Raw genomic sequence first — 26,448 nt, 5'->3', positions numbered from 1 at the left:
GGTTATAAAGCTGTATACAAAGAAGTGAAGCTATCTCCAAAAACACAAATCTAACTGAAAAGCTTTTAGTAATTTATGTCAAATTGTAGTAACAAGCTAGCCCAATTTTACCCCCTCTGATGCCAGACCTGCGTTTTAACAGACTTGTAGTTAAAAGAGTGTGTAAAATCAAAAAGTTACATAAAGTTCCAGATGGTGAGAAAAGAGTTGAAAACATGCCCAACATTTTCGTGCTAGGTAGTTTGATTTATCACACAACATATTTACCTTAGTTAGTAAACTGGAACAAAAAACCAAATTAACATTTATGTCAAACTTATGTTAACCTGTATTCTCCATATATTCTGTATATATGAAAGCCACCGCTGCTGGTTTTTTAAATTTAAATTTAAACCAAATGCTTGAATTTCACTGACAATTTTTACATCAGCCAAACAAGTAGTCCACAATAGTTCACTTTTGCATGTCTTTATAAGGTAAATGAGACATCACTCACTTTGGACTCAAATATGTTTCCCTGGCCAACATGTAAAGCTATTCCAAATGAACAGCACAACTAGATAATAACACTTTGCTCATGTCACCTGGCCAGCAACTAAATTAAATGAGAATCTGAATCCAGGCACAACCGTCTTAAGAGTCCTGTAACTACTCAAAACAAATCCTCTGATTCTTGAAGCCTGCCCTAGGAAATGGAGTCCTTAAGTAGACAACCCTCTTGAAAACAATCTGCCATAGGATCCAGTAAAGTACTTTGCAGTCCAGAAGTGGTGCAGGGCATGAGCTAGAGCATGAAATATTTCCAGAATATAAATGTTTCATAGGATCAGGAAGCAAATTCTTCCTTCGCTGGTTTTTTGTTTTGTTTTGTTTTGTTTTTAAGAATTACAGTTCTCATGCCAACAGTTGCAGACAAGCAGGCTGCAGCGACAGCTAGTGATAAAGCCTGCTTTTGTCTTATAGTTGCTCAAGGAGGTAACCATTGAACTAAATGTTGTTTGGGGCAGCAGTACAGTGTCACTGAACACTGTGTATGTTCATAGGTTTGCCTCCTGTAATTATTTTGTCTCCTGCTTCTACAGTCAGGTACTTGACCTTCTAGCAAGGAGGGAGCTGACATCCTTGGTCAGTATACACACAGGCATAAATACCTTGAGGTGTATGGCAGACCCTGTGGGGATGTGCCATGACCTCAACTAGGCTCTTCAGTGCTGGATGTATCTGCAGAGAGGTCAAAGTCTAACTTAAAAGGAGCAGGTAGCTGATCTCTGCAGTCCAAGTTGTGGCTGCTGATTAAGGCAGAACTGCTTGGAAAAGAATAGATCTAAACAACTTCTCCAAGACATGTAAAGAAACCAGAGGCAGATGAAGACGGGATTTACCACAAGGCAGTAAATTTTCTGTTAAGAAAATTAAATACTGGATTGTGTGGTGTAAGTTTCTTACAACTTATGTGAAAGAACTCCTCCTTGTACAAATGAGGTTACACTTGGAATTCTGATACCTAGTTTCTGACCAGACTTGCAGGAAGATATCAATCACATGTAGAACAGCCAGGGAAAATCAGTGAAAATAACAGACAAAAAACCCAGGAACTATGGGAAAAGACTGAATGAGCAGTGCTTGTTAACCTTAAGAACCAACAGAACAGGGAAAGAACTCTTCTAGACATATAGAAAGGTCAAAAAAAAAAAAAAAAGGCACCATCCTGTTTTGCATGACCAGAATGATTGTAATAAGAAGTAATTGGTTTAAAATCCAACAAGAAAATTCATATAATACACACGGGAGAGTGAAACAGTAAAATACAGCTATGCTGGTCATTGTTCTCGGCAGCTAGGAGGGGCTGGTGTGGAATGTGAAGTTCAAGGGCAGCCGTGGCTGTAGCAACCATGAAATGCTGAAGTTTGAGATCCTCAAGACAGAGAGGAGTGTGCACAGCAATCTTCCTACCTGGGACTTTGGGAGAGCAGACTCTGGCCTATTCAGAGACCTGTTCAGTAGAGTACCATGAGATAAAGCTCTGGCGGGAAAAGGAGTCCAAGAAAACATCCATGGATGGATGCCCTCCTCCAAGCTCAGGAGCCACTGATGAATCCCAGTGAAGAGGAAGTCAGGCAAAAATGCCAGGAGGTCTGCATGGATTAACAAGGAGCATCTAGAGAAACTCAAACAAATTTTAAAAAAAGTCTACAGAGGGTGGGTACAAGGACAGGCAGCCTGGGAAAAATAAAGAGAAATTGTCCAAGCAGACAGGGATCAGGTTAGGAAGGCCAAAGCCCTAGTAGAAAGAAATCTGGCCAGGGATATCAAGGGCAACAAGAAAACCCTCTCTAGGTATGTTGGTGATAAACAAGGTTGAGGGAAAATGTGAGCGCTCTCCAGGAGGAAATGACAGACATGGTGACCTGGGATATGGAGAAGGCTGAGATAGTGACTTCTTTGCCTCAGTCTTCATAGGCAAGTGTTCAAGCCACACCACTCAAGTCACAGAATGCAAAGGCAGGGACTGGGAGAATGTAGAACCATGTACAGTAGGGACAGGTCAGGTACAAGACCAGCTAAGGGACCTAAAGGTCCACAATGATGACCTGATGAGATATGTACATGGGTCCTGAAGAAACTGGCAGATTAAGTTGTTAAGCCACTATTCAACATATTTGAGAAAACATGCCTGTACACTGAAGTTTCCACTGAATGGAAAAGGGGAAACATCACCCTTTTTTCCCCTTTTTTCTAAAAAAAACCCAACAAAAAACAACAACAACAAAAAACAAAACAAACAAAAAAAAAAACCCAAAAAACCCCAAAAAACCCGATGACCCAGAGAACTAGAGGCCATTCAGTCTTTCAGTCTTACCTCTGTGCCCAGCAAGATCACAGAGCAGATTCTCCTGGAAACTATGCTAAAGCACATGGAAAATAAGGAAGGGGTTCGTAACAGCCAACATGGCTTCACTAAGGGCAAATTTTGGCTGATAAATATGATGGCCTTCTATGATAGGGTGACAGCATTGTTGGATAAGGGAAGAATAACAGATGTCATCCACCTGAACTTGTGCAAAGCATTTGACACTGTCTCTAGATCTGACATCCTCGCCTCTAAATTGAAAATATACGGATTTGATAGATGAAAAGCCTGCTGGATAATGAACTGGCTTGAATGGTCACACTCAAAGTGTGGCAGTAAATGGCTTGCTATTCAAGTGGAGATCACTGATGAGCAATTTTCCTCAAGGGTCAGTATTGGGATCAGTACTGTTTAACATCTTTGAGGGCAACATGGACAGTGGGATGGAGCATACCCTCACAGCAAGTCTACAATGACACCAAGCTGTGGGGTGTCATCGACACCCAGGATGGAAGGGATACCATCCAGAGGGACCTTGACAGGCTCAAAGAGGTGAGCCCATGCAACAAGGCCAAGTGCAAGGTCCTGCCCCTTGGTTGGGGCAATCCCAAGCACAAATATAGGCTGGGTGAAGACTGGGTTGAGAGCAACCCTGAGGAGAACTTGGGGGTATTGGTGGATGAAAAATGCAACATGAGCCAGGCAATGTGGGTTTGCAGCCTGGAAAGCCAACCAGATCCTGAGCTACATCAAAAGAAGAGTGGCCTGCGGGTCGAGGTATGTAATTCTGCCCCTCTGCTCTCATGGGACCCCATCTGGAGTACAGTGTCCAGCCCTGGAGTTCCCAGCATAAGAAAGACATGGACCTGCTGGAGTGAGCCCAGAAGGCTGGAGCACCCCTCCTACGAAGATAGGCTGAGAGAATAAGATGTGGAAGTCTTTCTATGTGAAAGACTCCAAATTCTTAAAAGGGTTAAATTCAGATATTTAAAAAAATAATAAAACAAAGCTTCTGCAACATAGAAAGACAATTGTAAAAGAATTCTTCGAGTACCTTAGAGATGACACCTATGGAAGTGTGTAAAATGTAAGAAATACGTCAAGATTAATAGCAATATAACACATGCAACAGAACTATCATACTCCTGAATCAGCATTTACTAACACTGATTTAAGTTTCAGCAATGCAGCTTAAAACTTATTTATGATGTCAACACAGCAGCAAAATCTACATAGAAAGGGTATTTAGGCCTTAACTAAGTCATTGCACTTTCCATGGCACAACCATGCAATCTTCAAAAAGAAAAAAGCACCAAGAATGAATAAATCTCAACTGAAAAAAAAAACCTAATAAAAATAAAATGTTAAAAAATAGCAAAAAAATATTAAAAACTAATAAAAATTAATAACAATAATAATAATTAAAGAGACAACCTACCCGCAACCATTGTTTCTCTGTGAGAGCATCACTGTAGTCCACATCCCTGCGTTGACGGGATCCTCTTCCAAATATTTTCTCTTCTTCTTCTTCACATGTAAGCCTTTCAACTTCAGCATCATCCTTAATAATCCAGGATGGTAACTCATCCTCCTCCATCAAACGGGGTTTACGCTTGGGATTTCTGGCATCCTCCCTGCGACGGTCCATGTCCATGCGCTGCAGTGGCAGGTAGGAAAGGACAAAACAATTTGATGGGCAAAAAGAAAGTGAACCATGGAAATTCCTGGCTCCCTAATGATACTTGAGCTTTAAAACCATGTCCTTCACAGCTGTCTCCCTTCCACAATACTTCTGAATACTTCTAAAATTGAACAATAAAATAAAGCCACACTCGATGGTTGATTTTCCATCAAGTTCACTGCTCCATAAAGTAAATGACACAACATAGCAACAAAATGACTCAAAGCAGATCACAAGAACACTGCTGTATTATGTTAATTAAACAACTCTCTTCCTTTTATACTTAGGTTTTATGATTTCTTTGTATTCACAAATATGATCTCCAAATACTAATCATTCCTTGACAAAATCCCCACAGGGATGTTTTAATTATATAGCTAAAAATGATAACTGAAAACACACTAGCTCATTATATAAGTATTAAAATACTAGTATTATAAAAAAGGAACCAAGAGAGAGAATTAAGAAATTCAGAGAAAAGATTGCCAGAAAGCCAGCACACTAAAACCACTTTTTCCTGATCTTACTGCTGCACTAAGCAGAATTCCAGACACATGCAGAAGTATGGCGAGCAATTACCTCAGAAAAGAGATCCGGACACTCACAGTACACTCCCATGACCTACTGTAGACTCTTTCATGAGTTGCTTTATTCCAGGGAAGCATCTACCTCCTTCTATTAACTTCTACTCTGACCTAGGCTCTTATGGCCCTGTGAATCTCATTTGCATTCTTTTTAAGCAGCCCAAATCAGGTACTATAAATAGCCTTCTCAAATAAGGCCTTTTGAAGAGTCAGACAGTACTTATACACTCAGTGAGCAGTTGCTAAGCAGAAAACACAAACTCATGGGCACCCAGCATTTAATTTTTATATTAGAAAAAAATTACATAAATAGACTGGCATGAGAATTGTCTTAATCATCAGTACAGGAAACTGTTTTGGCTCATAAACATTTGCAAAAAGCACTATCAATTATGCACAAACCCCTCCTGTCTGCATGATACTGCACTTATACAGGATGCCAACTTGGTTTAGCATCCTTTTAAATGCCTATATGAGACATAGACATGCACAAATTCAGAGGTATTATCTGTCTGCCTATCTATCTAGGCTACTGAAATCCAGCCAAATTTGCTACCTGAGGCTTAATGATGGCACTGTTGTATATAACAAATCCTCTATTATCCTATCACTTGTCAAATGCAAGCATTCCCAAAATACTACCTCAGAAAGTAACATCTTAAAAGTGGTCTTTGTCACCTTGTCTGGTGCCCTAACTGATTGTAAACTCAGTGACAATGAGAACATGTGTTTCATCAGTCTGCAAGTAAAACTACACTCAAGAAGTGATTAAAATACATGTAGGTTTTTCACCACCCTTCATTATCTCAAACAATGATGAATGGGCTATAGAGCATTTAGGTTTTTATAGCAGACTTCACACTTGACCTTTAAAAAAACATCTATTTCAATCCAAATTAATTTTAAAAAATGTCTCGTTGAACCCAGGCATGTGCCTTGTTTATTGCTAACATTGCAACCAGCAAGCTTCACTTAGACAGGGCAAAAACATTATAGATGAAACTGATTTCTCTATTGTTTAGAAGAGAACTTCAGTGAAGTTAGGGATACTATACAATAATGACATCAAGTGTATGCAGTGAATGCTGTAATTTCATAATCTTTTTTCCTGATAACCATGTTTTTCTATCTCTAAGTCAATGACATTTTAATATATTTCAGTATATTTATAATTTATTTTTAGATGCATATTTTAATATATTTTATATTTCAGTTGTTTTCTGAAATAAAAGTGCTTTGGAAGAAAAATTAAAAGACATTCTAAGTCAATTTGATATTTAAGAGATAAAAATAGCCATTTGTTTCTTCTTAGGTTACTACTGAAAACTGCTTTTTTTCTCCAGGAAACATCTGGTCATGTATTCACACATCTTACCAAAACATGTATTTTCAAACCAGACCTGCCCTATTTTTCTATAACTAATAAAGTAATTGTATTTACACTGTCCTCAACGAGGCCTAGAGGCTGAAATAAAAAAATATTATGCTACTGATGTTTAAGTGAAGAATTTCAGTGTTGGCACACTCAAGGTCTAAAACTTCCAGTTCAGAAAAACAGAGAATACTGTGGTCCTGTGAACTGTAAGTGGTTAATTTAAACTTTCCACTTTATAATTTAAAAAGTCCTCAAAAAAAACAACCAAGCACCTCAGTGTAAAACAAATTCTTCATGCACTTGGTTGCTACTATATTGTAATTTTGGATTTAAGAAGATAAAAATCCATTAGCACAACTGGAGTAACGGCACCCCTTCTGGTGAAAGACACTGCTTGAAAGATCACTCTTCCACATGAAAGGCAGTTCTAACACAAGGAATATAGGTAAACATAACATAAAAATAATAATTCAATTTTTTTTCCAGGAAGAGTTAACAATTGTTGAAGCACACTACTATGAAATTACAAGTGCTGTACAGATCACATTGAAAACTGACTTTTTCCTGAATATTTTCTAAATTTTTCTACCATGTGATCAAAACATCAGAGAATTGTCATGTTTGGAAAAGACCTCTAAGATCAAGGAGTCCAACTGTCAGTCGGACTGCCTCCTCACAAAAAAGAAAAAAAAAAGAAAAAAAAAGAAAAAAAGAAAAAAAAAAAAAAAAAAAAAAAAAAAGAAAAAAAAGAAAAAAAAAAGAAAAAAAAAAAAAAAAAAAAAAAAAAAAGAAAAAAGTGGCCACTAAAACATCCCCTGAAGTGTCTCATCTACATGCTTTTTGAATAGTCCTTCAGTAAAGCCATTCTTCCTAATATCTAATCTAAACTTTCCCTGGTACAGCTTCAGGATGTTTCCTCTAGTCCTATTGTTATTTACTTGAGAGAAGAGCCAACACACACCTCAGAACAACCTCCTTTCAGGTAGTTCTGGATTGCAGTCAGCCTTCTCTTCTCCAAATTAAACAATACCAGTTCCCTCAGCCCCTCCTTGTAAGACTTGTGCACTAAACCCTTCACCAGCATCGTTGCTCTTTAGAGATACTCCAGCACCTTAATGTCTGTCTTGTAGTGGGGGGCCCAGAACTGAAGCCATAGCAGGACAATCACTTCGCTATTCCTGCTGGCCACACTACTTCTGATGCAGGCTAGGGTGCTGCTGGCCTTCTTGGCCACGTGGGCACACTTGTGGCTCATATGCAGCCAGGTGTTGACCAGCACTCACAGGTCCTTTTCCACCAGGCAGCCTTCTGGCCACTCTTCCCAAGCCTGTCACGCTGCCTGCGGTTGCTGTGACTGAAATGTGGGACCTGGCACTTGGCCTTGTTAAACCTCATGCAGCTGCCCTCAGCCCATCAAGTCAACCTAGCCAGTTCCTTCTGTAGAGTCTTGCTACCATCAAGCACATCAACCCACCCAACTTACTAACATCTGCCAACTTGCTGATGAAGCCCTCACTCCCCTCACCAAATCATTGGTGAAGACATGGAACAGGACCAGCCCCAAAACTGAGCCCTGGGGAAGGAACACCACTGGTGACCAGACACCAGCGTTGACTACAACTCTCTGGGCCTGCCCATCCAGACAGTTTCTAACCCAGTGAAGAGTACCCCTCTTCATGCCATCAGCTCCCAGCTTCTCTGGGAGAATGCTGTGGGAGATGGTGTCAAAGACTTGATAAAATCCACACAGACAACGTCCATAGCCTTTTCCTCGTCCACTAGCTGGGCCACCTGGTCACAGAATGGCATCAGGTAGGTGAAGCAGGACCAGCCTTTCCTGAACCCATGCTGGCTGGGCCTGATCCCCTGGTGCCCATCACTTGCCATGTAGGTGCACTCGAGATGAAACCCTCCACAATTTTTCCAGGCACCAAGGTCAGGCTGACAGGCTTGGAGCTCTCCATATCCTCTATCCATCCCTTCAAGTAGATGGACATTACATTGGCAAGCCTCCAGTCAACTGGGACCTCTCCTGTTAATCAGGACTGTTGATAAATGATGGAGAGAGGCCTGCCAAGCTCCTCCACCAGCTCCTTCAGTGATCTCAGTGGATTACACCTGGTCCCACAGACTTGTGAGTGTCCAGGTGCTGTAGCAGTGACAAGTGACCACAGAACAGCCTCTCAAAGAACTGATCTGCTCTCTTGCCTATTGTTTTGGAACTCTTCACCTTAAATAAGCAAAATACACGTTTTCATACCTCCCAGCCTAGTTTAATGAACCAACCAAAACACATTTTCTTGAATACTGGCATTTGCTACATTCTGATTACATCTGCACAGCCTTAACAGCACAATGGGACAGCACATGCATGATTGAGGTAAGGACAGTACAAACCTGTCATTGTATTCTTTATCTGAGTATTCAAGATCTAAGATATTGATAAACAGAAGGCAAATGACCCTGACTGCCATACCTGTTTTTCAAACTTTTATAATTACAGTTCCATAAATGTAAAAAAAAAATTCATTGTTTACAATTACGAGTATTCCTTAAAAAATAGTATTTGACTATACTGTTTCTACCTTAAATACTTTTAACTCTTGGGCTATCAAAACATGTTATCTTTGTATTAAACTTTTTATTAATTACTACAAACTATTTAATCTCATAAAAGCTTTCATGTAAATTAATATGAAAATTGAAACTTCAACCCACACAGTGCTAACTGTCTTTAGTCTGGGTCGTTCAATGGCTGCTAATAGACTTCAAATTTAATCCAAAAAGATTAAGTTGTAGAAATGTCTAGCTAAGAGACACTACTTTAGCTACTCTCAATCCATGGATTAGTTCCTTACTTCTCGGTCTAAAGGAGAAGTACCAAGAAGCTTTTTCCAGCAGCAAATCTGCTTTCACAGAACTCAGAGCACCTTCAGCCAATAATTCAGCTGGAATTACTCCTTTTGAGTTTTGAATCAAATGGCCACCTCTTCATTTCTGCCATGTAAGTCTCTTTACACTGAAGGAAACTTTAAAAAGATAGGTGTGTCCTGGTTTAAGCCAGGATAAAGGTGATTTTCTGTCTTGTACTTTTGCTTTCAGCTAGGTCTCTTGTAAGTAGCACTTTTCTTTTTTGTTTTGTTCAGTCTAGCTTCAGGGATTTCTGTTCTTCTGAGCTAACATAAAATGGTCTCTGCATACTTGTGTAACTGAACTTTTACAGGATGATCCTTGAGCTGAAAATGGTTAGGGATGAAGGGCCTGTCATCCTGTCAGTGGCTGCTTATGTCAGTATCACCTGATACACTTTCTTTTCTGCACTTACGAGCATATGACATGTTCCACCTGGCAGAACAAAGCAGCCTCTGACAGTACTTAAACATTCTCCTGTCGCTGTATCAGTGAATCTCAAATGTCCTCCAGCAATCTTTGCACTGTACACACCCTAAAAGGCAACAGCCATGCCTATACTGACATGTAATTATTCCATCAGTGTTGTTGCAGCACTAACAAAAAGGCAAGTACTAATAAAACTGAGTTTATCGCATTTGAACTACTGTCCCTAGTTCTACTTTGGTAGAACTGTTCAACAATTGTAGCAGCAGAGATGCAGCTAAATGCACCCCTGACAAAACCCAGCTAATCCACAAAGAAAACAGCACTATCAGTCCACTAATTTACTATCTTGTTAAGTTCCTGTAGTTGTCCTTGGCAACTTCATAGCCCAAAAGTCAGAAGAAATGCTGAAAAATAAAAAGAGGCTGTAGAATTGGGAAGCCAAACTGTGACTATGAGTTTTACACTGTATTCCTCGGGTCATGCCACACTATTCTTCGAGACTGTCAGTTCCACAAGGATTTCTGAACTCTTCCTGTCACACGAGGAACTCTGTATTTATATAGACTACCTTTGTTTCCACGAACAATGTAAGTTAATAAAAGCCACTCCTCCAACAAAGTTTTCCAAAATTAGAAAAGCAAAAGGTTAAGTCCTTTCTTAAAAACACCAGAGAAGATATTGAGCTTACAGCCATGTATCATCCTTACCATAAAGAGATCAAATTCCTCCTCACGTCGAGCAATCATCTGATTCAGAGTCTCATCATCAGGAACTTCATCTTCTTCCTGGTTGCAAAGATAGATAAAGGTGTTAGAAAGAAGCTACATGCAACCTGAAGCAACAGCCACCATCAGGCCAGTGTTGCATTGACCCTTTTTTTGAACAGCAAGTGTGAAACATTCAGAATGAAACTAAAACCCTTGAAAAACTAAGAGTTCAGCAATTTATAGACATCAGAGAGATGACTGGGACTAACTACCACCATCATAAATGGAGAATAAGGAAATGAGCAAATATGCAACCAGGATATTTGGGTTGTGGTTTTCCTGGGTCAGAAGCACAGTGCTTCAATGAAAATATATGCACCTCCATTCTGCTGTTTTACAGCACTCCCCCAGAAATACCGTTCTGTATTATGAAGTCTTTGCTGTCAAAACAAGGAGAATGAAAAAGTCCTGGTTAAATGAAAGAAATTACATATGTCATTATACTGAAAAAAACACTGCTCAGTCCTTCTTTGTCTTGATAATTATCTGCTTATAGTCAGAGATGTGAACCTCTGACTTCAGACAAAATCAGTTATTCCATAAAAACAGAAACAGTCCTTGAAAAAATGATGTAAACTGTAGAATTCAACTAAAAATGTTAAAGCTGAACCACTATGATACCCATTCTAACACAACCAGAGTCCACAATGTTCAGCTTCCTTCCCTGGATTATTTTGAAAGCACATTGTGTTTAAAGTCTGACAACAGGTTAATTGAAATAAAACTAGAGACTAGTTCCTACGTAGGCCTTACTGAACCTATGTTACAGTATAGACTTAGAATTTTTCACGAACAATCATGTTTCATACTCATTGAAACAGGAGTACAGAATGCTGCATATAGTACCATTAAAAACTAGCATTCTGTAGCTTTTTACATTCTCCAGAAATAAACAGAATATGACTTTATCTCTATCCATACATCTTACTTTCCTTCCCCTGGCAAGATTTCTGCACCTCAAAAAAATACAGTTCTTATCACTGCAATTCCCAATGAACACCTTTGTACTTTCATGTACATATCATTTAAATTTTAACCTGCAAAAAGCAATTGGGAAATCAGTGCTCCTTCAGTGTTTAGGAAAAGGAAGTTACATGGTTAAATACATAAAACAAAAAGTATAGATCCCTCCTTTTAGGATCAGTGAAAGCTTCACATTCTTCGTATCATCTCAGAGCAACTTGTAACCTGAAAAAACCAAGAGATCTTATAGAAGCTGTAATGACAGTGTCAATATCACCTGTGGTTAGTCTAATAATCCTCCTGTCAACTAGGTGGGCTTGGCAGAAGAAATATTTATGAACATCAGTTCAAAAAAAAGATGCCTCCACAAACAAGTTACTTCTAACCATCTGTCATATATTCCTGTTATGCTAAATAAATTTTTTCTAAATAAACAGAAATTACCTCTTTGCTTTATTTAGTACCCCTAAATGAAGAAGATAAAAAATAATAAGAAAGAAGAAAGACAAACAAATGGAGTTTTGATGCTGGATTTAAGACAATTACTAGGAAGGTGCAAATAGAATATGTCCCTCTACATAAAAGTGTGAAAAGTTTTGATATGTAACTTTAAAGGATGCTTAACATAGGAATATTTAAATTAGTGGTCACTAAATAGTCTCAGCCTCAATTTGCAAGTCAAAGTTGTTTGATAATAATCACTTTTGAGATATATACTTTTTTTTTTTTCCAATCTCTCATTTGATATTCAAATTTTAGTTTCAATGCTATAGCAACGAAGAAGCAATGTCAGACCAGTGCAGGATGGTGCAAACTCAATCCCTCTTACTCCCTCAGGAGTTTCAGTGCTTGGATAAAATTTTGCATGGTCTGTTCACAACGGAGTTTTCCTTCAAGTCTTCAGCTTCAGTCTGTTTGGACACTGACTGAAATATTAATGCTTGCTTTACAGACTGATGCTGGGTTATGGCAAGCAAACCTTGGTTAAATCTGTGCTTGCTTCAGGATGACAGACCAAGTGTATTTGACCAACACACAAGAAGCAGATTACTCTGAACTCATCTATGATATAAGGCATGTCAAAGTAGGCCTGAACTACAGTCCTGACTTTTGAAACATTTTCAAATGTTTCAAATGTCAGGTATTTTCTAGAGCTTTGAAAACAACAAAATTACGCTAATTTAAAAAACAAATCTGTAGGCTTACTGAAAATTTCTATTGGCTTCAAGTTCATCTATCTACTCATATAGATGGTGTTGGCTGCTTGAGAATGACAGTTTTACTTAATCAAATATGGCACGTACACATCATCCTATTTCTGCATTCTACCGATAATTACTGATAAGTAATTTCTACAATTACTGAAAAACTGACACTTTTTAAATTTCTTTTCAAAAACAATGACAAAACATTCTAGCTTAATAATGTATTAGATTTTTCTAAATACTTAACAAGAGAAGTCTTTTACACAAATGTTTCATTAATAAAACCTTTTTGTGTTTTGAACCACTATTGAAATGTTTCATTATTGAAACCTTGGTCTTCGAAACTTTACACCACATAGTGAAGGATACCTGTGAAACAGCCTACAGAATCTTTCTTTCACTATGCACCATGTTCAGATGTACAAGGCATACTCAGAGGCAAAACTAGGCTTGAAATCTCCATGTCTTTAACCAGTACAGGAAGTTTTTGAGGTGGGAAAAAGTAACTGCAAAATGGAACTTTTTGTGTTTTCCATATAAACAATACATTTATACACTCTCAAATGCAGCTTTTATCCAAATTCTCAGTTTTGTTCACAATAAGAGTCTGCAGTGACAGAAAAAACAAGAAGCTCATGATTCCACAATCACAATTCCAGAGACAAAAACAGTGAAAAGACAGGGATGTGCAAACAGTGAGTCTATAACCTCACTTCTCACTACTTTAAGGAAAAACTTGACAGCTGTTTTTAAACATCTAATTCTTTCTTGTAAAGGAAATGATAACCAGAAGTCCAGGTTGGCCACAGTAGCAGAAAGTAAGTTATTTTGCTGGCTTACACTCCAAACACATTGAAGCAGATTTTAACTTTTACCCAAGATCTGAAGAAGCACTTAAAGGACGGTCTTTCATTACAGATCCTAGGTAACACTAGCTGCTAAGCATGTCTGAAAATCAGATTACCTAGTTTTTGGAAAGAAAAAAAGTCTTTGATTATATTTTTTGTCAGTATTTTGGAAAGGGCAGCCAAGGTTTAAGTTACCATACCTAATTCTACACTAAGGTTTAATTACAGTCATCACATCATAACCATTGTATTATAACCTCTTTCTGTAACCAAAAAAGAGAGGGAAATGAATTTGTTTCTTTGACTGGATAGTAGGAAAATGAGGACATTTTTAATTTCAAAGGAGATGACAATCTTTGTAAATGATGAAAAAAATGAGTCAATACTCCCTGACATCTTCCTAATGATTATTTCTAACTACCTTACCTCATTTTCTTCTTCATGCTCTAATATAGCCTGTAGGAAGGCTCTCCTTTCATGGCTTGAAGATTTCTGATCAAACATGCCAGCCTGAATAACCTTTTGGTCTACATTCAGCTTATATTTTGCAGCAGCAAGGATCTTCTCTTCCACACTGTTCACAGTGCATAGTCGCAGGACTCGAACTTCATTCTGCTGACCAATTCGGTGAGCTCTGTCTTGGGCCTGCAAGTCCTATTCAGCAAAGGACACAGAAAGAGATTTATATTGTAAGTGTGCTACATAAGTAATTCTCTGCTTAAAGGACATTATAGTGCTGGAATGTTTTTGCTATAAAAAGAAACACTTAGATTTACAGGCCACCACAATTCACATGCTTCATTCCTCATTGTTTTCTTTCCCTAAACTTAATGAGACCCAGGTAGGAGGAAAACTCAAAGGAAAAAACATGGACCTGCTCTGTACCGGGCAAATGAAGAAAGCAAAAAAAAAATTCCTGAAAGCATGTGACTGAGAAGGGGCAATATATTTTATTTTTCCCTTCTATACAAAGCTCATGGACTTCCAATCCAGAAGGAACTCTTGTGTAAAATACCTCTTGATTGCAGGAACAGTAAGCAACAAATTTTTTAGGAAAAACCCTATACATAAACTTATCTACTCAAGGCTATTGCTGATTCTTAATTATATTAATGAAAAATTATTTGATCTGTTGGTCTGACTTTTAGCTTGGGTTGTTTTGTCAAAAGAGCTTAAATATGATCTTCCCAATTTAAAGTTAATCTGTACATGACTGAATCAATGTAACTGTTTTTTGGTCAAGTGATTCTACCTAGAAATGGTGGAAATAAAAAAGAACACTTGCAGGTTTAGGCTAAGAATTTATTTTATTAATTCAGAACCTTAACTGTTTTCTTCAGGGAAAAGAGAAATCTGAATACAAAGAATCAAGTGCTTTTTGAGGTGCTTTTAAAACCACTATAGATAATTGCTCTGAATTTCCTAAGCCTTGCTTTAAATTGGTATCTACGGGAGTGCCAATTAAAAGTTCTGTATAAAACTCTTCAATCTCACTTCCCTTACTTTTACATGTGGACATAAAATATGACATGATTTCCATGTATTTGCACAATAGCTCAAAACACTCTCATAACTATGTACTTCCAGGGATACTTAAATTACATTCTTAAAAAATAACAATAATAAAAAAAAATCACTAAGTGACACAGAAGTGCTTCCATTATCTCCTCTGGCCTTTCTAAAAAAAAAAAAGACAAACTGGCTTGACGCCCTGTTTTCCTGGTGCTCCCACAGCAACAGTCTAAGTTCAGCAACCTTCAAGACTGCTGCAAGCATATATTGAATTTCATATCCCAATATATTGATACAAAATTTCTGATTTCCTTCATTGCAACCTACCTACCAAAGGATCAAAATGGGGAGTTACTGGTTGATGTCCTAAGGGTTAAAGAATGAGTACAGTTACACAAATGAAGAAGGTCTCTTAGGCCCCTAGTTCTGACTACTCCCTGAGAATCAGATAAAATACAGAATCACAGACTCATTAAGGTTGGAAAAGACATCTAATACCATCAAGTCCAACTGTCCAATGCCATGATGCCAACTAAACTGTGCCTCAAAGTACCATGTCTACATGTTTTTTGAACACTTCCAAGGATGTTGACTCCACCACTTCCTTGAGCAGCCTGTTCCAAGAAAACTTTTCCTAATATCCAATCTAAACCTTCCCTGGTACAGCTTCAGGCAGTTTTCTCTAGTTCTCTCAGCAGATAGCTAGGAGAAGAGACTGACCCCCACCTCACTACAACCTCCTTTTAGGTAGCTGTACAGAGCATTGAAGTCTCCCTTTGGCCCTCTTCTTCAAATTAAACAATCCTGGTTCCCTCAGTCTCTCCTTGTAAGACTTGTGCACTAAACCCTTCACCAGCATCATTGCTCTTCTTCAGAGATACTCCAGCACCTTAATGTCTGTCTTGTAGTGGGGGGCCCAGAACTGAAGCCATAGCAGGACAACCACTTCTCTATTCCTGCTGGCCACACTACTTCTGATGCAGGCTAGGGTGCTGCTGGCCTTCTTGGCCACATGGGCACACTTGGGGCTCATATGCAGCCAGGTATTGACCAGCACCCTCAGGTCCTTTTCCACCAGGCAGCCTTCTGGCCACTCTTCCCAAGCCTGTGACGCTGCCTGCGGTTGCTGTGACTGAAATGTGGGACCTGGCACTTGGCCCTGTTAAACCTCATGCAGCTGCCCTCAGCCCATCAAGTCAACCTAGCCAGTTCCTTCTGTAGAGTCTTGCTACCATCAAGCACATCAACCCACCCAACTTACGAACATCTGCCAACTTGCTGATGAAGCCCTCACTCCCCTCACCAAATCATTGGTGAAGACATGGAACAGGACCAGTCCCAAAACTGAGCCCTGGGGAAGGAACACCACTGGTGACCAGACACCAGCATTGACTACAACTCTCCGGGCCTGCCCATCCAGACAGTTTCTAACCCAGTGAAGAGTACCCCTCTTCATGCCATCAGCTCCCAGCTTCTCTGGGAGAATGCTGTGGGAGATGGTGTCAAAGACTTGATAAAATCCACGCAGACAATGTCCATAGCCTTTTCCTCGTCCACTACGTGGGCCACCTGGTCACAGAATAGCATCAGGTAGGTGAAGCAGGACCAGCCTTTCCTGAACCCATGCTGGCTGGGCCTGATCCCCTGGTGCCCATCACTTGCCATGTAGGTGCACTCGAGATGAACCCCTCCACAATTTTTCCAGGCACTATGGTCAGGCTGACAGGCTTGGAGCTCCCCAAATCCTCCACCAGCTCCTTCAGTGATCTCAGTGGATTACATCTGGTCTGACAGACTTGTGAGTGTCCAGGTACAGTAAGTAGCAGGTTGTTAACTGCTTCTTCCTGGATTCCCTGTTTTCCCACTCAGGGGGCTGTGGACTAACTGGTCTGGCTATTAAAGACTGAGTCAAAGAAGGCATTAAGTGCCTTGGCCTTTTCATCATTCTTAACTAGTAATATTCTTCCTCATAAGACTGGAGCTGACTCTGCTTGGCTAGACGGGCCAAGCGCTGTGAGGCTACCACAAGCCCACAGGGGTTCCCATATACACAGAGTCACAGAATTACTTCACTGATTCAAACCAAAACATTTCCCAACTCTAGCGGTTTTTCCTCACAACTTCCTCTCAAAGCAGAATTTTATGACTTATCTGGATATATTCCAGTCTATAGTCCCAATTTAAAGAAGCAATACAAAAATGTACAATTAATTTTTTTGATATTTCATTAAGTAAATAAAAATAACCTGGTGGGGATTCCAGTCACTATCAAAGATTATAACAGTGTCAGCAGCTTGAAGATTTAAGCCAAGCCCTCCAGCTCTTGTACTCAGCAGGAAGATAAAGTACTGTGACCCAGGCTCATTGAACTTCTTCAACAGAGCAGCTCGATCCTCTGATTTTGTTGTGCCTGAAAAGAAATACAAGAACAATACCCTATAGCAAAGATGTAAACTGGAATAATACAAATACAATGTCAGCTGCTACAGATACACGTGGAAAGTAAATTCTCCCTTACTCATTCTTCTCATCTCTGCCACATTTTCCATAGTAGAGAATAAACTGGCCACAAATGTTTTGGGCAGCTACCCAGCACATCTAAGAGGTGGGCTTCTTCTAAATATTTCTTTTGATAGTTCAAAAGTGGACTTTAAAATATTTGCTAATATTATGATACCTTTCACAACTCATACAAATTTCAATGTAAGTATACACAAATGTAACTATACACAAACAGAAGAGAGCTCCAGTCTTGATTAATGCCTTCTGGTAACAACAGCATCTGAATGTTTTTTGAAAAGTCAGTGCTTGCCTTTGTAGTCATAATTAACATGAAAAGAAAGAAAATTCTGAAAATGTCCTATCTTGAGTGTGATGGTATACAATGGCTGAGGGAGAAAAGACAAGTGGTGGTGAAAATGTAGACAAACTTCTAAATAAAAACCAAGCCCTGTTGCACTCTGAAGACTGGATTCACTGCCTTGTTCACTGTTTTACTTGTCTTTTTTACACTTTTGTCCTTATACAGAAAACCAAAGAACTTTCACTGTTTTTACTCAGGTTTTGATATATTCATACAGAATACGAAGTTTTTCTGTTACTGTGGGGAGTTGACCCCAACTGCCTACTAGATGTCCACGCTCCCCCCCAGCTCTGTCAGGTCCACTCCTCAACAGTAAAAGCAAGAAGGTAAGATAAAAAAGCTCCTGTGCCAAGATAAAGACAGATCAATAAAAGCAAGAGATGTGCATGCAAGCAAAATAGAGAGAGGCATTTATTCACTACTTCCTGTCAGCAGGTAGCTGTCCAGCTACTTCCTGAAGAGCAGAAACTTGGCACCCATAATTACTTCAGCAGGCAAATGCCATATGAGGAATGCCCCTGCATGCTCCTCTCTTCCCTCAGTTTTTTACTACTGAGCACATCACTTTGATCAGTTTGGGTCAGGGTTCTGTTTGGGTCCTGGCTCACCCTCAGCCTGCTTCTTCTGCAGGTGGAGATGTGGTTTGGAGAGAAAGCCATGATACTGTGCAAGCACTGCTCAGCAAAAGCCAAAGCACTGGAGTATTATCACTGGTGTGTTATCAACCCTATCCAGTTACAAATGCAAAGCACAGCACGATAGGGGCTGCTAGAAGGAAAGTTAACCTCCCTGCCACACCAAATACAATCACACAGACAAACTGCTGGCCCTCAGAAACCAATTCCTTTAAGAAACACATGACTAGGGTAGAAAACACTTCATGGGACAGGACAGCTAGATAGAATCCACAAAAATATTACATTCCAGCATGCAAAGTACTTGTCATCACAGAATTTAGAAAGAAAAGAAAAGTTCAAATGAATAGCTGAATGGATTACCTGCAAAACCCAAAACAAAATAAGGAGTTATATTTACTCTACTGTGTATTCCCTTAGGCATTGGAGCATGAAAAAGAATTAATTTTTTAATAAATGGTGCAAAGTAACTAAAAACATTTCCAGTGTAATACAGTTCGTTGCTCTTGAGTGCAAGCATTAAAACATCTGCAGGCCACAGGTGCAAGGATGGTTTTGTGAGCATGGTACTATGTTTTTCAGCAAGGTTTGAGAAAGACATCCTGTGGCACAGTGAAACAGCTCATTTGTGGCTCATTTGCATTAGTGTGTCTTATATTTGAAGATAATAGTGTTTTCAATTTATGTTCTTTAATATTTGTAAAGGACAAAAATACATTTCAATACTACCTTTTCTTCCAAATAAAGCATGAAGCACAGAGTCAATATAAAATGTAAAATATATTCAGAAGAACCTTAAACTCTCACTTTGCTTATACTGTTCTTTGTATTTTTTTAAATAGTTGTTTTTCTATTGAAGTAGTATTCAAATAAATGCTGGCCCTATGTAACATTATTATGTGTGAGATAAGCACATCAAGTAAAAATAGTATTTAAGTGGGTCAGTATGAGGCAGAGGTCATCAACATATGGAAGCAGGCCAAAATGCAAACTTCTTTCAAGCAGGTATATGCCTCAGGTGAGATATAGCATTTCTAGTTATTTTCCTTTCAGCATTACTCCACTCTGTTTGCAAACCATCTTTTCATTCAAAGGTGATAGCGCATATATATATAAAAAAATAAATGAGGCTATTGACCTTCCTGTGAAATTCAGGAAGAAAACTGCATGTAATACTTTACCTGTCACTGAATTTCAGCTTAGCTGTGGAGAACAGCAGTCAATCTTTATATAGGTAAACATTAATTAATTCCACTGGAATCTAGGCAAAACACTGGCATTATCATTTCTCATAATGAGAATACTCTCAGACAACTTACATAGTGGCAACTGACTGGGTCTTGGATTTTAAACTTTGTTTGAAAAAGAGATCAGGTCTTAACCACCAGACCTCTACATAATCTGCATTCCAAATCAGACAAAGTGTCAACAAAACAATCCCTTGACCAAATGATTTGCAAGTTACATAGTTGAAAGAAAACAGTCCAGGAGACAATGGAGTTATTTAAGATCAGCTCTACTGAGGTGGAAGTACATCTTGCTCAGAATCTTGTCTGACAGAACACAGAAAACTCAAGTAAGCTGAAGCTTAAGGGTCCACTCCCATAGCTTAATGACAAACACCCCTGGAGAATTCTCCTTCGTGGATCTGTAAAATCATTTTTGAACCTGTGTGCATCTCTGTAGAGTCACATGACAGCACTGATGTGCAAGTAAGACACTTAGAACTCAGGTCTCCCATGCCCAAACTAAAGAAGAATGCTACCCCCTCACTTACTTATCCTTTTTTTTTCTTTTCATTTAGCTTACCATCAAGACGCAAGTAAAGGAAATTTCGAAAGGCAAAGTAATCTTCCATAATTGTCATGAGTGATGTCATTTGGCAGAAAAGAAGCACACGATGGTTAGTAGCTCGCAACTTTGGCAGAATACGATCGAGTAGCTCAAACTTCCCTGAGGCCCGATAAAGTTCAGCTCTATTGAACAATAAAAGAATGGTAAATGACAGAAGCAGCCTGCATTTAGAAAAGCTTTTAGTCATTATCATGTCAGAGTATAACAGACTATAACAGTATAATCAGATTAATTTACAGATAAACAAGACTAATAGCACTTTTCTCTCTAAAATTATGTTGATTACAATAAAATAAAGCTAATGTGAATTCCTGTTTGGAAGGAATTTTTCTTCAGTTACAAAAACTTCATGGATTCTAACCACATCAAACACCTTCTCTGAAGAAACTCAATTCTGTTTCATTATTTATAAAAAAACCCATTATTTCTCAGCTAAGTAAGCATTTTATCAGTTAAGACACTAATCTGCTAGTTTTGTTTTCAACTGCCATTTGCCACAGCTGTGAGCTGTATTCAGCAGACACACATTAGAAAAAAAAAATATTTTTCCATTCAACTACCATGCAAATGAAAGTGCAATATTCCAAGACGGACCAATATACAGAGATAACGGGAGGAGTTTGAGAGAGGATGTACTTTTTTGTCATACAACCTTAGCAGGATCACAGAATAATGGCATTGTTTGGCTTGGAAGGGACCTTAAAGATCATCTAGATCCAATCCTCCTGCCATGGTGAAGGATACCTCCCACTAGACCAGGTTGCTGAAAGCTCCATCCAACCTGGTCTTAAGCACTCACAGGAATGGGGCATCCACAACCTTCCTAGGCAGCCTGTTCCAGTATCACATCACTCATACAGTGAAGAATTTAATTATTCAAGAATTAATTCTTGAATAATGTTTAGCTGCTTTGATTAGTAGCTAATCTGTATTCTATGCTATTATCTGCAGAACAGACTCTTAGCACTGAAATTCAAATCATAACTGAGAAGATGAATAAAAGTAAACAGGATGTCTAAATTATCATCACAGCAATATGCTTTACAAAAATAAATTTCATGTTATTTCTTCTAACCTTGAGTCTGCACTCTCAAAATACAATTTATCATTAGTAATGGTATACTTAAGTACAAAAGATACACGGCCTTGTGATATGCATACATAAATAATCAGCAAAAGACAACACTATTGAGGATACAGGTAGTCTGGTACAGTAGTTAAGGGCACAAACAGTCTGGTATAATACTAAGAAAAATAATAATAATAAAAATAATAATACTAAGAAAAAACATTAACACCTGAACACAAGGAGGGTCAGGTGGACGATGCATTTGGAAAATGCATTGGAAAGCTTCCATTTCTAGATAGTTGCACAAAGAAGTGCCAAGAACAAAATTTAAATCCATTTCATTTCAAGTAATATAAGAAATGCTACTTTAATTTGGAATAAAGATAGTAAAGAGGCAAATCAGAAAGCAAAAGTAACAACAAAGAGAAGAAAATCCCAACTGGTGTCATTCCAATGAATTTCAGTTGGTATGTAAGCTACTTCAAAGTAAGGGGTAAGGATGACATCAGTTTACAATTTTCTCTGCCTGTCCCCTTGAATGAGACAGAGGGTTATAAAAAGCTCATATAAGACTTCTATAACTGTTATCTTTTGCTTTAAATATGTGTCCTGTGCCTCTTCTTTCTGTAAATTGTTTGAATTTGTTGCCATGTACCATGAGAAACATTAGTTCCAATAAAACATTATGAACATGACGAAAAACAGAGTTACCCGTTGATGACACCATTTGAGTAGCCTAAATGTTCAGCGAAGGACTCCTGCAGAGTTATAAGCAATGAACAGATTATTACAAACTACACAGTAAACCAAAATTATTCATTCTTAAATTAAATATATGAGTACTAGGGTTTCAGTTCCATGTTTATACTCTTGAAATACACCTTGTAGCAACAGTGGTCTCCCTAATGAATTCCTGTACTACTACTATTTGAAATACACAATTTGCAGAAGTAACATCTAGCAGTGTACATTTTATCAGACTGCAAATACAGTAGAACCTCATTAGTTAATAATAATCACTGGAAGTTCTATTTGCAAATTACTGAATTTAATTAATTAGCACACAAGGTAACAAGGAGTGAAAACTATAATAATAATACATCACAGTAGGTATTTAATTATACAGTTATATAAATGTAGCTACATTCCAGATATGTATGACACTTGTAATCTTTCCAAATATAACTGTATTTAGGTACTTTAGGTCCTAATGAGAGATGCCATATAGACAGTGCATTTTTACTGAAAAGAATAGGTTGGATAGAACACAGCAATTTTCACTGATAACTTAGCAGCCTGATAGTTACTGAGATCCTAAACGATTCCTTACGTTGTAGATCAGGTCTAAGTAGAGATTAAGTTGCTATGGGATTTCTTAAATTTAAAAAAAAAATCTTCATTTTTTAAAGACAGTGTCTACACAAGATTGAATTCTGCAAAACTGGATTTCAGATTACCAGTAAAGAGCTGGTGGTTGGTTCATTTGTTTCTGAAAATAAGGGATCGTAATGACCAAGGTTTTCAAGTATGTCCTTGTCAGCACAAATGAACTGGACAGAGATGTCCTTTCCCCCCACACTGCTTCAACAGCAGTTTTCTACTATGTTAGTCACCTTATTCAAAACAACTCTCAAAATCAAAGTTGTCAGTCTTACCTCAATATGCTGAAACATGTATGGGTGATTGCATATCTTTCTCAGTTGCATGATGGTATTCATAAGAGTTTTTGCTCCACCTTTTCCCTGTGGGTACAAACAATGCAAGTCAAATCAGAAATCCAGTTTCTTAGTTTAATAATAAAGCTTTCCATGTGTATTTTTAAAAACAGGCATAAAAATACTTCTACCCCAAACCAGACAACTGCATCACTAATTAAAAAACAATAAAACCAAAATAAAATCCACAAACAGCCAAAAAACACCTCACCCTCCCATGAAACCAGAAGCAATTGTGCAGTTGTCTTGCTGTATAAATTCATCTACCATACAGATGCTCCAAAACAAAAAAGGAAGTAATCCACAAACTGCATGATGTATCTACCTCAGTATTCATTGTGAGAAGCAAAGCACCTGTCCTGCATGCTGCTTATTTATACTGGCTATTATGAACCCATACAAATTCCACCAGGTTGGAACCCTCTTTAATTGAAAGTAATTCTAACCAAATGTTTTCCAATTCTACTGTATCTTCTCCTGCCTATTAACTGAGGCTATGGGTTTCTCTTTTCAGACCAAGCAAAACACAGGGCAACAGGCAACTAAAAGCCTAGAGATAGCCAAATCTCTTGGGTCATCTTAATATTTAATGAAGTATATGCTCAAAACCTACTCTAAGTGAAAATTTTTAAGAACCAGAACAGACTTCAGACAATGGTCTGTTGTGATAGACTAAACTGTAAGGCTATAAAAACTAATTGCACCTGGTGGACACAACTTTAAGAACATCGGATCATATTAACACTGCCAAACAATTAATGCTTTCAAATGACACTTTGCTTTGTGTTTGTCTTACGAAAACGTAATCAGAGTGCCAAATTTACTGTATGGCTAATTCAGATTTATTTTAACAAACTCAGTCAAGACAATTTAGCAATTTCCAGCAGCAAAACTAGGAGAAAGTAAGGTATTTGATCATATAATACACTAATAATATTCTTTTCTCTTCTGTAAAATACAGTGGTATCACACATTTAGAGTGGAGATTTTATATTTGGAGAGGGCACTCCATACATCTAAAACTTGTTTTTATTCCTTTCAAAATCCCTTCAAATTTGCTCCAAAATGTGGATTGATCATAATCACTCTAAAAGTAATTTTCTAGAGCTTCTCAGCTTAATGATTTCTGTCTAGTCTGAGCTGTTCTCAGGTCAAAGCTGTAGAAAGGATTTTTTGTAACTCAGCAATCATTTGATCACTGAAGCCAAGAATTCTCAACAACCACCTGCCCCTGCAGGCAGCGTGGATCAGAGAGGCTAGTGATACAGTTGAAAAAAAATAAAATTAAGAGAGTGTCAAGAACAGAAAAACAGGGAGAAGGGAAGAAGAGGGATGTGCTTATGAGATAGCAAAGATAATTTGAAGTGGCTAAGCCAAAAGATGAGTGAAGAAGCAAACCGGGAAAAAATACCAGAGCTGGTTGAAAACAGGAAAAAGACTCCAAAAATGAATGAAGTATAAGACTGTGATACAAAATTCAATCTGTAGGACAAAAGTAAGGACATATATAAAAAGTGAAGATACAAGATTATATTAAAGATACAACAGGGGAACATAAATTAATGAGGAAAAAAAAAAAACATGACCAAAACAAAACCAAAGAAAAATCCCAATGAACTATAAAGATGAGTATCAATATCCAATTATAAGAACCAGCTTTGGTTGGAGTTCGAGTAAACACCAGCAAAGAAAAACAATTTGATTGCACAAAAGGCACAATCCACAAGGTGAGTAAAATAAGATACTGAATTAAAAAAGCCACCCACTGTACCAATGCAACCTCCAAAAGCATGGTGGAAAGCCAGTATGTGACTTCATCGCTTATATACACATACCAGGGTGCACGTGCTTACTCAAACTAGTTCCCATTTGTTATTGTGTGGAAAGTATAAACACAAATAAGCTGATGAATGGCAACTTGAATACCTTGTATTAACTGGATCAAGTCTCATGATGGCATAATCTTTGAATCCTACTGTCCTCTTGAAGAACTTTGTCACTAATGGATCTTGTCAGAAAGTAAACAATACAGCTCTAGCTGACCAAAACAAGACTGTACCAGTGCTGCCACAATCACAATTATTCAGGTACATTATTGGATAAAACTTGGCAAAGGGAAATGCTGTCTTTTATCAATCAAATATTTCCTGTTTGAAGAAAGGCACTGTACCTATAATGAATACAAGTCTACCTTTTCCTTTTGAACAGAGAGCATTAGCTGCAGTCTTGTAAACTAAAAGCTTGTCCCTTGACAGATACCTGCAGTAGGAGCCTATATACTGATTTTGTAAAACAGAAATCATGTTGTTAACTTATTGTTTCCTATGTCTTTAGTCTTTCTTTTGTACCTTTTTGTCTTTTTCAGAACCATCTGTGAGAAGAATTCCCTTGGCTTGCATGTGACGGTACAGGATCTTCTGAAGAGCTGACATATCACATTTGATCACGTATTCCACCTAGTGCAAAAAAAAGCCCAAACAACCATAAACACATTGACATAATTTTAGTAAGGACTGTCTATAGTTTTTTCATTCTGCAAATTTAACAATTTAAAGCAATAATTAAAAATAAGATTTGTTTTGTTTTATATTTACCATGTAATTAAAAAAAACAATACAAACCACTTTATGTTTAATAAGCTCTGGACATTGTTCTTTCTGTAAAGAATTATGAAGTATCAAACAGGGCATTATAAAAATGTCATCATTGTACACCTAGCAAATAACACCTTATAATCATAGAATCATAGAATCATAGAATTGGCTGGGTTGGCAGGGACCTCAGAGATCATCAAGTCCAACCCTTGATCCACTACTGCTGCCTAATAAACATCACGCTTACCTTGGATGGCACAAAGATACACTATCTTCTTGATATCAGCTAGATACACTTTATCAAGTACTTAATCAAGTATTTAATTGGGTATGATTTCCATGTTTAGTTTGACTTCTTGTTCAGCTTGGTAAACATACATTAATTCAAACAGCTTTGACTGCACGCTCTCTTCAAGTCCAGTAACACAAAGACTTTATATTCCAATGTCAATCATTTTTTCTACTACCAAATTTGCAGATTACAGTCACTGTATTTTAATAAGTTATGTAAAATAAAAACAGAGAATAAAGCCACACCAGTGGCCAGGAATCTTTCAAATGGTGATTGAAAGAGAAAGCACAAGCTTCCTAGT

At 38.0% G+C, this 26,448-nt stretch overlaps 1 protein-coding gene across 4 annotated transcripts in view; it reads right to left on the bottom strand.

The window, feature by feature from the left end:
* Positions 1-26,448, bottom strand: part of SMARCA2 (SWI/SNF related BAF chromatin remodeling complex subunit ATPase 2) — a 116,140-nt gene that overhangs the window by 29,475 nt on the left and 60,217 nt on the right. For all 4 annotated transcript variants that reach the window (XM_071731283.1, XM_071731286.1, XM_071731287.1 and 1 more), the window contains 8 exons: positions 25,610-25,717; positions 23,202-23,288; positions 22,258-22,304; positions 20,433-20,599; positions 17,372-17,535; positions 14,040-14,267; positions 10,538-10,615; positions 4,290-4,508 (listed from right to left, as the gene is read on the bottom strand). In XM_071731283.1, coding sequence (XP_071587384.1) covers positions 4,290-4,508; positions 10,538-10,615; positions 14,040-14,267; positions 17,372-17,535; positions 20,433-20,599; positions 22,258-22,304; positions 23,202-23,288; positions 25,610-25,717 — 1,098 coding nt within the window. The remainder of the gene's footprint in view (positions 1-4,289; positions 4,509-10,537; positions 10,616-14,039; positions 14,268-17,371; positions 17,536-20,432; positions 20,600-22,257; positions 22,305-23,201; positions 23,289-25,609; positions 25,718-26,448) is intronic.

This window comes from Heliangelus exortis, chromosome Z, assembly GCF_036169615.1.
Source record: "Heliangelus exortis chromosome Z, bHelExo1.hap1, whole genome shotgun sequence".
Taxonomy (NCBI): domain Eukaryota; kingdom Metazoa; phylum Chordata; class Aves; order Apodiformes; family Trochilidae; genus Heliangelus; species Heliangelus exortis.
Note: the sequence above shows the minus strand (reverse complement) of the source record. Positions and strands in the feature narration are given on the sequence as shown.